The sequence below is a fragment of the Loxodonta africana genome, chromosome 18 (assembly GCF_030014295.1).
Source record: "Loxodonta africana isolate mLoxAfr1 chromosome 18, mLoxAfr1.hap2, whole genome shotgun sequence".
In the NCBI taxonomy this organism is placed as follows: Eukaryota; Metazoa; Chordata; class Mammalia; order Proboscidea; family Elephantidae; genus Loxodonta; species Loxodonta africana.
Genome location: NC_087359.1, coordinates 74,960,460 through 74,975,487, shown reverse-complemented (window position 1 = coordinate 74,975,487; position 15,028 = coordinate 74,960,460). Strand labels below are relative to the sequence as shown.

The 15,028-nt window shown below is 44.0% G+C and overlaps 1 protein-coding gene across 1 annotated transcript in view; it reads right to left on the bottom strand.

The window, feature by feature from the left end:
• The window catches only part of DNAH9 (dynein axonemal heavy chain 9), a 486,803-nt gene that overhangs the window by 416,310 nt on the left and 55,465 nt on the right, over positions 1-15,028 (bottom strand). The window contains exons 10-13 of the mRNA XM_064271783.1: positions 14,245-14,359; positions 7,542-7,610; positions 5,268-5,394; positions 154-409 (exon numbers count right to left, since the gene is read on the bottom strand). Coding sequence (XP_064127853.1) covers positions 154-409; positions 5,268-5,394; positions 7,542-7,610; positions 14,245-14,359 — 567 coding nt within the window. The remainder of the gene's footprint in view (positions 1-153; positions 410-5,267; positions 5,395-7,541; positions 7,611-14,244; positions 14,360-15,028) is intronic.

Below are 15,028 nucleotides of genomic sequence, written 5' to 3'. Positions count from 1 at the left end.
CATTTACTATGGAGCACAGTTCTACTTTGACACACACGGGGTCAGCATGAGCTGGAATCAACTCCACAGCAACTGTTTTTCTTTTTAATTTTATCAACTTTATTAATCCCTTACCACAGTATTTCTCCCAGAACCCAAGCAGGGTGCCGTTACCTTCCGTTTTCCAGTTCAGCGTCTCCTCTGCAGCTCTCAGGCGCCCATCGATATCTTGCAGCTCATCCTCCACTAATGGAAATTCTACCTCTAGCAGGGTTCTCATAACCTTGTTGTACCAACTTGCCATCAACTCCAAATTAGCCACGAGTTGCCGATAGAAGTCTTTGGAGGAGAACATGGCTGCTGCTGTCTCAGGGATGTGCTTCATCCGCCTGGGCTCCAGATAACTCATTTCTTTCAGCACTGAAATCAGCTGGAGAAAAGAATCAATGCAAGTTGCTGTAGTTCAGTGACAGTGAAAATCTGCAATATTGGTCAATGACCAGAAAAGCCCAAGGGGCCCCAAAGCCCTTCTGGGTCCCTTCTTAACCTCTGCTCCTGAAAGTCCCTTAAATCTAAGCTCAGAGAAGGAAAAATGGTATTCCAGGCGGGGGGAAGATGACTCAGAAAGCAGCAAGTTTTACCATGTCTGTAAATCACAACAAAGAGCAAGAAGAGGAACCCCAGAGAATGCAGACAGCTGTGGCAGTGGAGGAAGGCTCTGCCTTCTCGACTTCTGGCACGTGGCTGATGGAACGATGGCCTCAGGCTGACCCAGGCAGTTCCTACTGAGGGCTGTGGTCTGAAGGGAGGAGGGTCATCTGGCCTGGGCCACCACATTCACCAGATGCCTCAAATTTAGACTTCTGGTATTATTTCCAAAGGAGGTCACACAGAGCCATAAAGATACACTGACAAGATTGCAAGACAACACCCATCTTCCATGTTTAGTTGTCAACTACAATTATTTGAAGTATTCCACAATGTCTGTTCCCTTGGGCGGGCATTTCTTTGTGTTTTCACGGACTAGAAGGTTACCCAGACCTCACTGAGCTAGTGTGGGGCCCTGAGTTTGGTGGCAACTGCAGAAATGAGAAACCAAGAAGACACAGTCCAATGAAACAACAGAGGCCTCTGATGTGGTTTCTCGGCATCCTCTTCTTTATCCCCTGCTTCTTTACTGTTGTGTGTATACCGAAGCTATAGAGTCACTAGAGTCGGAATCGACTCGACGGCAATGTTTTTTTTTAACCGATGAGTACTGATGCGTATAGATACAGGTGACAAGACAGATACAAAGCCATAGAATCTTCCCTTCCTCCCACCCCACCACATAAAGACACCTCACAAGAAGAGTTTTTCATGATATTATGCTTAGCATGTGGCCTATAGAAGAGCAAACATTTTCTGACCCCTCTTTCAATGTCTCTTTCTTCTAAAAAGCACCTGGCTTAGGCAAATACGACAAAAAGAAAGGAACTGGAGTCTGACCACTGGAATTCCTAGCTGTCTGTCCAATGGCATTGAGCTAGTTCTTCCCTTGTCAGGGTTAAGACAAGTCTTAACCATTTGGGGGGAAATGAACTTAGTCCCCTAATTTACTTTGAAATAAACACAAGATGGATATTCAACATTTAAACGTAAAAAGTGAAAACAAAAAAAATTAAAAGAAAATATGCATGGCTATTTATATGATATTGAGGTGGAAAAGACCTTTCCAAGCATAAAACCACAAAGAGCAAGATAGCAAAAATGTATATGAAAGAAAAGATAAAATTTATATGTGTAACAATCATAACCCACTAACCCACTGCCGTCGAGTCAATTTTGACTCGTAGCAACCCTACAGGACAGAGTAAAACTTCCCCATAGAGTTTCCAAGGAGTGCCTGCTGGATTTGAACTGCCGACCTCTCGGTTAGCAGCTGTAGCACTTAACCACTACACCACCAGGGTTTCCGTAACAATCATAAACCCTATAAAAAGACAAAATTAAATGGGTGGAAATATCTGCAGATTTCTTAATATCTGAAAAATAGTTCACAAATATCCTAACAAATATATAGGAAAAGAGGGTACCTCCAGGAGAAAGTGAGTAGAGGACATAAAAAAATAATTTATAGAAGAAATATAAACAGGCAATAAACTCACGAAGAAACTCAGCTTTACCAGTAATCACATAAGGGCAAATTAAAAAAAAAAAAAAAGCGCTGAGAATTTTACTTTTTTTTCAGTATATCAAGCTGGAGATGATTTGGAGAAACAAACACTACCACATCTTGCGGGCAGAATGACTGGGTGCCGTCTTCTGAAGAACAAGGTGATAACACACACGAAAAGCCCCATGATGTGAATACCTCTTAACCAGCAATTCTATTTCTAGGCACTTATCCTAAAGAAACATTCGAGAATGGATGCAATGATATAACTAAGGATGTTTATTGTAGCATTATTTAGACCATATTTTATCCAATTTAAGATTTCATCAATTGTAAGATTTACCATTATTTTATGTACCACTAAGGAAAAAGGAAAAAAAAAAGTGACTTATTAAAGCATAGATTAAAAATATAAATATATGTATATATAAACTATAGATTATAAAACATAACTCAATTTCAGAGATGTTAAGATATAATAGGAGGCCCTGGGTGATGCAAAGAGTTAACACACTCAGCTGCCAACCAAAAGGTTGGAGGTTCGAGTATACCCAGAAGCACCTCAGAATAAAGGCCTGGTGATCTACTTCCCAAAAAGCTGCACTAAAACCCCGTGGGTGCAGTTCTGCTCTGGCACGCAGGGGTCATCAGGAGTTGGGATCCACTCAATGACAACGGCTTTGGTTTTGTTAAGACGTTAAAAAAAAATAAAAGTGCTTCATAGAATCAATGAAATACCAACTGATAAAACCAGAAAATAATTTAAATGCCCAACAGGGGATTTAAAATAAATAAGTAATCAACATAAATTCAAATTAAAAATTTTCATCCACACGACTCTTATCCTGCCCCGAGAGAGGCACCTCTCCGCTCGAGTCTCTCTGGGCTGACGTGTGTGCTGGCGTTCACTGCCATAGCACCCCTGGTGCCACACTGCTGGAAGTTGGAAGGTGGCGTGTTCGTAGCTCTTCTCTGCTGGGTTGTAGCTGTAGCTGTCCCCTCCCCACCCCACATTATGCCGTAGGTACTTACCCCTCTCTCTTTTTATCTCCCATTCCTTTCTTCTCCCTCCTTTCCCTTCTGTCACCTACCAGTTACCACAGTGTAAGCTCTGACTCATGGCAGCCCCGTGTTTGTCAGAGTAGAACTGAGCTCTGTAGGGCTTTCACTGGCTGATTTTTCAGAAGTAGATCACCAGGCATTTCTTCCGACGCACCTCTGGGCAGACTCGAACTTCCAACCTTCTGATTCGCAGCCAAGCTCGTTAGCCATTTGCACCACCCAGGAACTCCTACAATCTATAACCTACAAACATTTACAAAGCACCCACTATGTGCTACTTGGAGTGTATGGAGGAGTGGTCCATCTTCTATCCTGTCTTACACTGAGGACGCAGTTACTACAGTTATATCACCTGGACTGTGGCCTACTTGGTAATTCAGACATGCTTTTTTCTTTAGTAATCAAGTATTCAATATTGCTTACAATGAGTGCTAATGAAATTGTTTCAGTGAGTTAAAGACAGAACGAAGTCCTGCCAAAATGAAGAGGCGGATCCTCCAAGTCCTTTTGTTGACTTGGATTCCCGGTGGATCTGATGTTCTATTTAACTGCAATTTTCTCAAAAGGCACCAGTATGCTGCCATCAATATGCTGTCAGCTTGGTTTCCAGCTCTGTTTTGCAGTGCATTCCTGGGGAACATGTCACCAAGGCAGCAGTGGGTGCCTGCTTTCAGCTCAGTGTGGCCAATACATTTTCAGCTAAACGATCTCAGCTGAAGACGACAAACGGTCATCATTTTCTCAGCATTAAGCTCTCTGTGGCCACTAGAGTCCACATGGATCTGCCTGTGTGACCCCCTACAGTAGGGTTTCTCTGCCTTGGGACTATTGACTTTTGGAGCTGAATAATTCTTTATTGTGGGGAGGGGGCTAGCCTGTGCATTGTAGGAAGTTTAGCAGCATCCCTGGTTTCTACCTACTATGTGTTAGTGTCTCCCCATCCCATTCGCAACAGCCAAAAACATCTCCAGGGGAACAAAATCATCCCCAGTTGAGAGCCACTGATCTAGAGTCTTATTTTCAAAGTTACTCCTTTGGGATTTATCATATGGTATCTAATAAAGCCACCACTCATCTGTCAGTTTGTTGTACTGTGGTGGCTTGCACGTTGCTCTGATGCTATGAAGCTATGCCACTAGTATTTCAAATAGCAGCAGGGTCAACCATGGTGGACGGGTTTCAGCTGAGCTTCCAGACTAGGACTAGGAAGAAAGGACTGGTGATCTATTTCCAGAATTTATCCAGTGTAAACCCCATGGATAGCAACAGAATATTGTTTGATATAATGAAGGAAATGAGCCCCCTAGGTTGGAAGGCAACAACTGACTCAAGCATGCCAGCAGTCATGAGGATGGCATGGGGTCAGGGGGCATATCATTCTGTTATACATGGAGTCAGAGATGGCTCAACGGCAACTAACAACAACAATCTAGTAAAGATAGATGTTTGTGTGTTTAGGTTCCAGCTCTCCAACTAGATTGTGGGTTCCTTGGTGGCAGGACCCAGGTCTGACACTTCTTGACCCTCCAGTGTCTACTCCATGGCCTTTACATTTAGTATCTTGGTGGGGTGGAAACCCTGGTGGCATAGTGGTTAAGAGTTTGGCTGCTAATTAAAAGGTCAGCAGTTTGAATCCACCGGGTGCTTCTTGGAAACTCTATGGGGCAGTTCTACTCTGCCCTATAGGGTTGCTTTGAGTCGGAATCAACGGCAATGGGACTTTGTGTTTGAGACAGGCCCATTGGACTAGGTTTGGTCCTAAGTGGTCAGTGATACTTTGAAATATATCCTGCTGTGGAAAATAAAATATTTTATAGTTGTCTGTGAAATAGTTGTCTATGCTCACGTTCTTCTCTGACTCTGGAGAAGAACGTGAGCACAGACAATTTATGAATGCACTACACCTCAGAATTCATCCCAAAGGCGTAATTCAGGGTGCAAATTCTTTTAAGCATCTTTCATGTACTCTTAAAAAAAAAGCAAAACAAACACACTTCATTGCCTCTGAAATCAGCAGAGTTAAATGAAACTCTTCAGGAACCCCAAAAGGGGGTCCTGTCACCTGACTTACCTGTGGGTTAAAGTTGACAGTGATCTGCTTTGTCTCTGGGTCCCGTTTCAGAAGTGGCTGGGAAAGATTGTACTGCGACTTCTCTGATACTGTCTGACACCAGTTTTCATAAAGTCTTGTCTCATACCTGCGAGGATTGAAGACAGCACCCCAATGCCTAGTAAGCCCCCTCCCAACTCCCCACCTCCTAGTGATGTTTTATAATAAGAACTGCATATACTATATTATTGTTAGGTGCCATCAAGTCAGCCCCCGACTCATGGCAATCCCATTCACAACAGAACAAAATGTTGCCCAGTCCTGCGCCATTTGCATACACAATGGGATTGGACCATTATAATCCAGAAGGTTTTCATTGGCTGATTTTTGGAAGTAGACTGCCAGGCCTTTCTTCTCAACCAGTCTTAGTCTGAAAGCTCCACTGAAAACTGTTCAGCATCAAAGCAACATACAAGCGTCTGCTGACAGGTGGGTAGTAGCTGCGCATGAGAAGCATTGGCTGGGTCTTCTGCGTGGAAGGCAAGAATTTTACCACTGAACCACCACTGCCCTTGAAGATACTGTTAGTAAAATACCTGGCTATATTCTCAGGTCAGTCAACGACCCAGCCAGCGACGGCAGCTCCTGCAGGTGACCACTTACTTCTAAAGTGCCAGAACTTAATTCAGAGGACAGTAGGAAGGGAGATGCCACAGTGTCTTTTGGGGTATAAATGGAAGTTGCAACTGGCCTCAGTAAAAGTTAGAAGAAATTACTGGGTAAGCTTTGTTTCCCCCTAATCTTCCTGTAGCTCAAGGACATTTGTCCATTCAGTCATTACACATTGACCGAGCTCCTGCCATGTGCTGCATGGGAAAGGGAGGGTAAAATGAAGAATAAACACCTCGTGGTAAATGCAGCTAATAATGGAGACCACAGATAAGCTCATAATCATAATATAATGCTGCAAGTACAATCCTAGAGAGATGGACAGGGTATTGGGCATTGAATGGTAGGGGAGGATGGGGGTGATAAGAAGAATGTCAGGGAAGGTTTCCTGGAAGGGGTGATGAAGTGAACAAGTCTCAGACAATGAGCAGAGGTTGCACATGAAAGAGCAGTGAGCATTCGGGGCAGAAGCAACAGCATGGCGCAAGGGGTGGAGGTGAGGAATGGCACATATGCGAGCTGGGAATAAGGAGTAGGTATGCATGTTGGGAACAAGGAGTAGATATGCGTGCTGGGAACAGGGAGTTGATGTGCGTGCTAGGAACAAAGAGTAGATATGCGCGCTGAGAACAAGGAGAAGACATGCATGCTGGGAACAAGGAGTGGATATGCCTGTTGGGAATAAGGAGTAGATATGCCTGTTGGGAACAAGGAGTAGATACGCCTGCTGGGAACAAGGAGTAGATATGCGTGCTGGGAACAAGGAGTACATATGCCTGCTGGGAACAAGGAGTAGATATGTCTGCTGGGAACAAGGAGAAGATATGCCTTTTGGGAACAAGGGGTAGATATGCCTGCTGGGAACAGGGAGTAGATATGCCTGCTGGGAACAAGGAGAAGATACATGTGCTGGGAACAAGGAGTAGATACGTGTGCTGGGAGCAGGGAGTAGACATGCGTTCTGGGAACAGGGAGTTGATGTCTGTGCTGGGAAGAAGGAGTAGATATACGCATCGCGAACAAGGAGCTGATACGTGTGCTGGGAACAAGGAGCAGATATGCGTGTGGGGAACAAGGAGTAGATACCCATACAATCCAGACTCTCGGAACAGGGGAGAGAAGAGATGGCAGAGGGAAGAGACAGCAGGCTGTTCCTAGATCCTGCACCCCCAAAAGGCCTACTGCAGCTTTAAGTGGGAACAACTGTGAGCCCACATAAAATTTTCATTCCTATGCTTTCTCCATAAAAGGATGAAAGAAGTGTTTTTTAAAAATCATTTTCTCTTTGTGCTTCATAAAGATTACTTTCTGCTTTGTGAGCAGTGCCTGAGATTCTCCGTGACACAGGTCTCAGAGAGCCACTAGGAGTGTCCCACTTTTCCTGATTCTGCCAGGTTCGTGCTCCCAACAAAACTGCACAGGAAAAGTATGTGTTTCCAGAATAGAGCTGTATTCCCCAGAGCCCGTGTTTCTAACCCAGAAATACTATACTCACAAATATCATGATTATAACATAAAACACAGAGTGACATTTCAGAGCCACTGAGGAATCTGCACAGACTTGGAGCTGCAAATGGATCCTGGGGGCTCTGCAGTCCGCACAGTGGTACAATCCCAGAACCTTACTTTTCCAGCAGTGACAGCGTATCTTCATATTTCTGTATCATTCGCTTTCCTTCAGCAGACTCCATGCAACTACACATACAAAAGAGGTGAAAAATGATAAAGAGTTAGAAGAAGTAAAAGTGATGTCTGAGTAATCAACTGAAGCCTGTAAAGAAGAAGAGATGGAATAGCTTTGTGGGCTGGCTTCCAGTGGCCCCCAAGCAAGCCTGCATTCTCCTTCCCATACATCCTCCATAGGCCACTAGAGGGCATCTGCACTTCTCGAAATACAGGCTGCCCCCCAGGTGACAGGGATGCCATAAGTTCCCACAGCACTTCCAGCCCTCCTGCCACCCAGGGCTCCACCAACTCCCTCACCCTAGCCGAGCCAGTCATGCACACAGTAAATAAGCCCCTTCAAAAATCTGAATAAAAGGGAAATTGAGATATAAAGAAAAATTTTTGGTGCTGTACTTTTCTGTGTTTAAGAAAAAAACTGTCGATATTATAAAAAAAAGAGAAAGGGAAAAAAAGATATGCCCTTTTCTGAAATCCATCGAGGACAAGCGATAAGAAACTCCACCCCCCACTGACATGTTTACATGAGGTTCCCTCCCAGCTCCCACCCCCACAGGTACACACGAGGTGCATACATGAGCATGCACATAGATATACACACACGCAGTCACACATGCAGACACATGTGTACACACATACGCACAGACATGTACTCACACAGACACACATGCACTCACACGCCCATACAGACACACATGCACACACATGCACACAGGTAGCATGAACAAAGCCTGGGGGAGGCCCTGTTACCTGTGACTGTGTCCCCTGCTTTTGACACTGCAGCACTAAATGATGGTGAAGCATCTTTAATTGTTAGCAACTTTCACACTAACTGTGTGGAGTGTCTGTTTTTGTTTGTCAGCAAAATGAGGCAGCTTATTGGAAAGATTCTTGAAAACCCATTTGCTCTTTAAGCCAATCCAAGGTTTCTTCACAAGAGCCCTTCAGTTTTCAGAATAAGCCCTTACGCCTGGAAAGAAAGTGTTGGATTTGCTGGAGTTCGGTCCAGTGCTTAGTTCCCTTTTTTGGAGAGCTTTTTTTTTTTTTTTTAGCAGATGCATCTTTGAGGCACCAAGGAGAAGTGGAAAATGCTGAAGAACAGAGGGTGGGATCACACCTCCTCTTCCCTCAAAAGCCGTGGTATTCCCACAAGTCTCAGTTTCGCATCTCTGAGAGAACGAGGCTGGAAGACAGCGAGGTTTCTCGCTCTGAGCCTGTGGGCAGCCGCACAGTGGGGCTTGAGAAGTCCCGGGAATAAGTACAGTGAAAGTCTCTGCAGCTTCCATTTCGCTTCTTGGTGAGGATTCTAAAACACTTTCGTTGTTGTTGTTAGCTGTTATCGAGTCAGCTCCAATCACAGTGACCTAAATATAACAGAACAAAACGTAGCCTGGGCCTACACCATCTTCACTATCATTGGCATGTTTGAGTCCAGTTGGACATACTTTGTTCTGATCTACAGAGTTTTCATTAGCTAAATTTTTGGAACTAGATTGCCAGGTCTTTCTTCCTAGTCTTTCTTAGTCTGGAAGCTCTGCTGAAACCTGTCCACCATGGGTGACCCTGCTGGTTTTTGAAATACTGTTGGCATAGCTTCCAGCATCATAGCAACATGCAAGCCAATACAGTTCAACAAACTGACAGATGGTGGAAAACATTTTTAATACTCAATGAATATATATTGTGGGGTATAATACAAATTTACATTCATGTTTAAAATAAATTGGAATTATCTTGGAAATTGTGTGCTAGGAAGGCCTTTGGAGGAAGGCCAGGGTGCCATACAGATAACCCCCTGGAGGAGAGGCAGGGTGCTGTACAGACACCCTCTGGGACCAAGCTCTGACTATGCTGCTGCCAGAGCACTGGCTGCCAATATAGCACAACTGTGTCCTTTTTTGGGCCCTGCCTTCAGCCAGAGAGCCCCTTAGCCAAGGTCAGGACCCTCCCTGGGAAAGCCTGAGTCCACTGACTAGCTGATGTGGGGGGTGTAAGGGTGAGGCCCTCTTGTCTCAATTCAGAGCCACTCAGAAGGATCAGAGCTCCCAAGGCTGAGGCCTGGGTTGCAACTATCAAATCAAAATCAAACCTGTTGCCATTGAGTTGATTCGGACTCATAGCGACCCTATAGGACAGAGTAGAACTGCCCCACAGGGTTTGCAAGGACCAGCTCGTGGATTCCAACTGCCGACGTTTTGGTTAGCAGCCTGAGCTCTTAATCACTGCACCACCGCAGCTCAATCTCTTCCTCTGCCCAATCCTACTGCCCTCACTCTCTACCCAAGAGCTTCCCTATAAACTTCATGCATACAAATCTTGGGGTCTGCATCCAGGGAATGGGACCTATGACAGCTACCATAGTGTGCATTTCTAGAAGCTGCCCCAACAGCCCACCCCACCGTATCCCCACATTCACTCCCTTCGGCATGGGGGACAGGTCTCAGAAGCACGAGGACTCAGCTCTCCCTCCTGACTGTTGTCTGTTGTCGAGTTGATTCTACCTCATAGCAATATTGTAGAGTTTCCAAGGCTGTAAATCTCAACGGAAGCAACTGCCACATCTTTCTCCCAAGAAGCATCTGGTGGTTTCGAACCACCGACCTTTCACTTAGCAGTTGATCACTTTAATCACTGCACCACCAGGGCTCCTTGCCTTTGTCTCCTAGGGTTGTCATAACAAAATACCACAAACTAGGTGGTTTATGAGAACAGATATTTATTGTCTCATAGTACTGGAGTCTGGTGGTGTTGTATGCATTTGAGTTGATTCCAACTCACAGCGATCTTACAGGACAGAGTAGAGCTGCCCCCATAGGATTTCTTAGGCTGTAATCTTTACAGCTACCATTCGTCTGTTAGTCTGTGGTGACCTGCAGGTTGCTATGGTGCTGGAAGCTACGCCCCTGGTATTTCAAATACCGGCAGGGTCACCTGTGGTGGACGGGTTTCAGCAGAGCTTCCAGACTAAGACAGACTAGGAAGAAAGACCTGGCGATCTACTTCTGAAAAGAATTACCCAGTGAAAAACTTACAGACAGCAGTGGGACATTGTCGGACATAGAGCCAGAAGACGAGCCCCTCCGGTTGGAAGGCACTCAGAACACGACTGGGGAAGAGCTGCCTCCTCAATCCAGAGGCGACCTTAATGATGTGGATGGAGTTGAGCTTTTGGGACTTTAATTTGCAAATGTGGCATGATTCAAAATGAGAAGACACAGCTACAAACATCCGTTAGTAATTTAAACATGGAATGTATGAAGAATGAACCAAGAAAAATTGGAAGTCGTCCAAAAATAAAAGGGAATGCATAAGATCAATATCCTAGGCTTTAGTGGACTGAAATGGACTTGTGTTGGCCATTTTGAATTGGACAGTCATATGGTCTACCATGCCGGGAATGAAAAATTGAAGAGGAATGGCATTGCATTCCTCATCAAAAAGAACATTTCCAGATCTATCCTGAAATAAATGCTGTCAGTAATAGGACAATGTCCACACACCTACAAGGAAGATTAGTTAATATAATTATTGTTCAAATTTACACACCAACTACTAAGACCAAAGATGAGGAAATTGAAGATTTTTACCAACTACTGCAATCTAAAATTGATCAAATACAATCGAGATATATTGATAATTACTGGTGATTGGAATGTGAAAGTTGGAAACAAAGAAGAAGGATCAGTAGTTAGAAAATATGGCCTCGGTGACAGAAGTGATGCCGGAGATCCCATGATAGAATTTTGCAAGACTAATGACTTATTCACTACAAATACATTTTTACAACAGTGACTATATGCATGGACCTCACCAGATGGAAAGCACAGGAAACAAATTGACAACAGCTGTGGAAAGAGAAGATACCATCAGTCAAGCTCAATACCATCAGTCAGAACAAGGCCAGGGGCCTACTTAGGAACAGGCCATCAATGGCTCACAGGTAAGTTCAAGTCGAAGCTGAAGAAAATTAAAACAAGTCCATGAGACCCAAAGTACAACCTTGAGTATATTCCACCTAAATTTAGAGACCATCACAAGAACGGATTTGACGCATTGAATGCTAATGACCTAGGGCCAGATGAGCTGTGGGATAACATTAAGGATGTCATACATGAAGAAAGCAAAAGGTCATTAAAAAGACAGGAAGGGGAAAAAAAAAACAAAATGGATGTCAGAAGAGTCTGAAACTTGCTCTTCAAAGTAGTAACTAAAGTGAAAGGAAGAAATAAGCTGAACAAAAGATTTCAAAGGGCAGCTTGAGAAGACAAAGTAAAGTATTAAATAAAATGTGCAAAGGGGTGGAGATAGAAAACCAAAAGGAAAGAACACACTCAGCACTTCTCAAGCTGAAAGAACTGAAGAAAAAATTCAAGCTTTGAGTTGCAGCACCGAAGGATTCTATGGGCAAAAACCGAATAATGCATAAGGCATCCAAAGAAAATGGAAGGAATACACAGTCACTGTACCAAACAGAACTGATCTACCTTCAATCATTTCAGGAGGGAGCATATGAGCATGAATCGATGGAACTGAAGGAACAAGTCCAAGGTGTACTGTAGCCACTGGCAAAACAAGGCTCCAGGAACTGATGGAGTATCAATGGAAATTTTTCAACAAATGGATGTAATGCTGGAAGAGCTCACTCGAGGTCTATGCCAAGAAATTTGGAAGACCTTAGCTACTTGCCCAACCGACTGGAAGACATCCATATTTGTGCCCATTCCAAAGAAAGGTGATCCAACAGAATGTAGAAATTATTGAACAATATCATACTCAAGTAAAATTTTGCTGAAGATAATTCAAAAAGGGTTGCAGCAGTATATTGACAGGGAACTGCCAAAAATTCAAGCTGAATTTAGAAGATGTGGAACGAGGGGATATCATTACTGACGACAGATGAATCTTTGCTGAAAGCATATATGTTTACCTGTGTTTTATTCACTATGCAAAGACATTTGACTCTGTGGATCATAACAAATTATGGATAACATTGGGAAGAATAGGAATTCCAGAACTCTTAATTGTGGCTCGTGTGGAACCTGTACATAGACAAGAAGCATTTGTTCGAACAGAACAAGGGATACTGTACGGTTTAAAGTCAGGAAAGGTGTACGTCAGGGTTGTATCCTTTTACCGTACTTATTCAATCTGTATGCTGAGCAAATAATCCGAGAAGCTAGACTATATGCAGAAGAACAGAGCATCAGGATTGGAGGGAGATTCATTAACAACCTATGATATGCAGATGACACAACCTTGCTTGCTGAAAGTAAAGAGGACTTGAAGTACTTACTGATGAAGATCAAAGACCACAGCCTTCAGTAGGGATTACAGCTCAACATAAAGAAAACAAAAATGCTCACAAGTGGACCAATAAGCAACATCATGATAAACAGAGAAAAGACTGAAGTTGTAAAGGATTTCATTTTACTCGGACCCACAATCAACACCCATGGAAGCAGCAGTCAAGAAATCAAAAGACCTCCTTTGGGCAAATACGCTGCAAAAGATCTCTTTAAAGCGTTGAAAAGCAAAGATGTCACACTGAGGACTAAGGTGCACCTGACTCAAGCCATGGTATTTTTAATCGCCTCACACGCATGCAAAAGCTGGACTAAGAATAAGGAAGACCGAAGAAGAATTGATGCATTTGAATTACAGTGTTGGTGAGGAATACTGAATATACCATGGACTGCCAGAAGAATGAACAAATCTGTCCTGGAAGAAGTACAGCCAGAATACTGCTTAGAAGAGAGGATAATGAGACTTCATCTTGCTTGCTTTGGACACGTTATTGAAGGGACCAGGACCTGGAGGACATCATGCTTGGTAAGATAGAGGGTCAGTGAAAGAGATGAAGAGCTTCAAAGAGATGGATTGACACAGTTCCTGCAACAATGGCTCAAACATAGCAACGATTGTGAGGATGGCGCAGGACTGGGCAGTATTTCATTCTGTTGTGCATGGTATCACTGTAAGTCGAAACTGACTCAACGACGCCTAACGGTAACAACAACAAACTCTACTGATTGCCAGATCTTTTCTCCCACAGAGAGGCTGGCGCATTTGACCCACTGACGGTTTGGTTAGGAGCTGAGTGCTTAACCATTGATCCACCAGGGTTCCTTTTTGGTGGGCTAGGAGTCTGAATTCACAGAGTTGCCGGACCATGCTCTCTCTTTCCATTGTAGAAGATGTTTTCTTGTCTCTTCCAGTTCCTGGTAGCCCCAGGCATCTCTCGGCAGTTCTTGGCTTGTAGGTGTATTTTTACATGGCGTCTTCCCCTGTTTGACTGTGTCTCCATGTCTGCTCTCCCCTTTTCTAAGACACCACTCAGGAGGGATGAGGACACAGCCTGCTCCAGTATGACCTAGTGAACTTAACTGATAACATTCTCAAAGTAAGAGCCTATTTCCAAACAAGGCCACATTCACAGGTACAGGGATTAGGACTTTAACAGATCCTTTTTGAGGGCCCAATTCAATCCATAACACTGTTTGGCCAATAAGCATCTGGCTGATGGCTGGAAAGAAATTAATATAATTAACACGCATTAGGTAAATGAGTTGCCTCTCTACAATCTCAAAATTCATAGCAAGGAATGGAAGTCCAAAACAAGCTTGCCTTTTAGGAATAAGATACTCACGGATGTGTAAGATGGCGGAAGTTGCTGACGGGCCCCTGGATGCGCTGCCTTAGCTCCTGGACCCAGCGAAGACCTCCAGCCACAGCGGGCATGTTCTTGTGCACCGGGGCGAACCCTGGGGACCCAACACAGCCAGGCTGAAGAGAGGCTACCAACCCCGCAGGCGGGCACTGATGCACCGCAGCAACGCCTCCTACCAGTTGCTCTACTTTTTGCCTCACCTACCTCTACACACTAAAATCACCCTCTGGTCAAACTGCAGTGAAGAATTCCTGCAAGATCCCCTTGTTCTGCTAGCGAGTAAGGAAGTGACCCTGGGAAGAATGCTGAACTAGGTCAGAGGGCCAGGTTTCCTGGCCGTGATTTTCCACTCACTAGCTTTATGACTTTAGACTTTATAACTTTCAACTTGGCCGTGTGTTGGCATCACCTGGGCATCCGTGAAAAAGACTCAGGCTTGGGCCCCACCTGAGAAATTCTGAGTTAACTGTTCTGGTCATTGGTATAATTTAAAAATGCATTAAATGATTCTAATTGTATAGTCAGGGTAGAGAAACACTGCCTGAAACAGACAAATTAATCTCTCTGGGCCTGTTTTCTGATCTATAAAATGGGAATAATATCTTCCCTGCTTAACTTCTAGGATTTCTATGAGAATTAAAAAAGGGCTATGAATGAGACTGGCTGTATGGATTATGAAGTACTTGACCAGAGTTAACACAGCCTGGATTTTGTGTGTGTGTGCGTGTGTGTAGTACATACAGTGGGTTGGTTTGTTTATAAT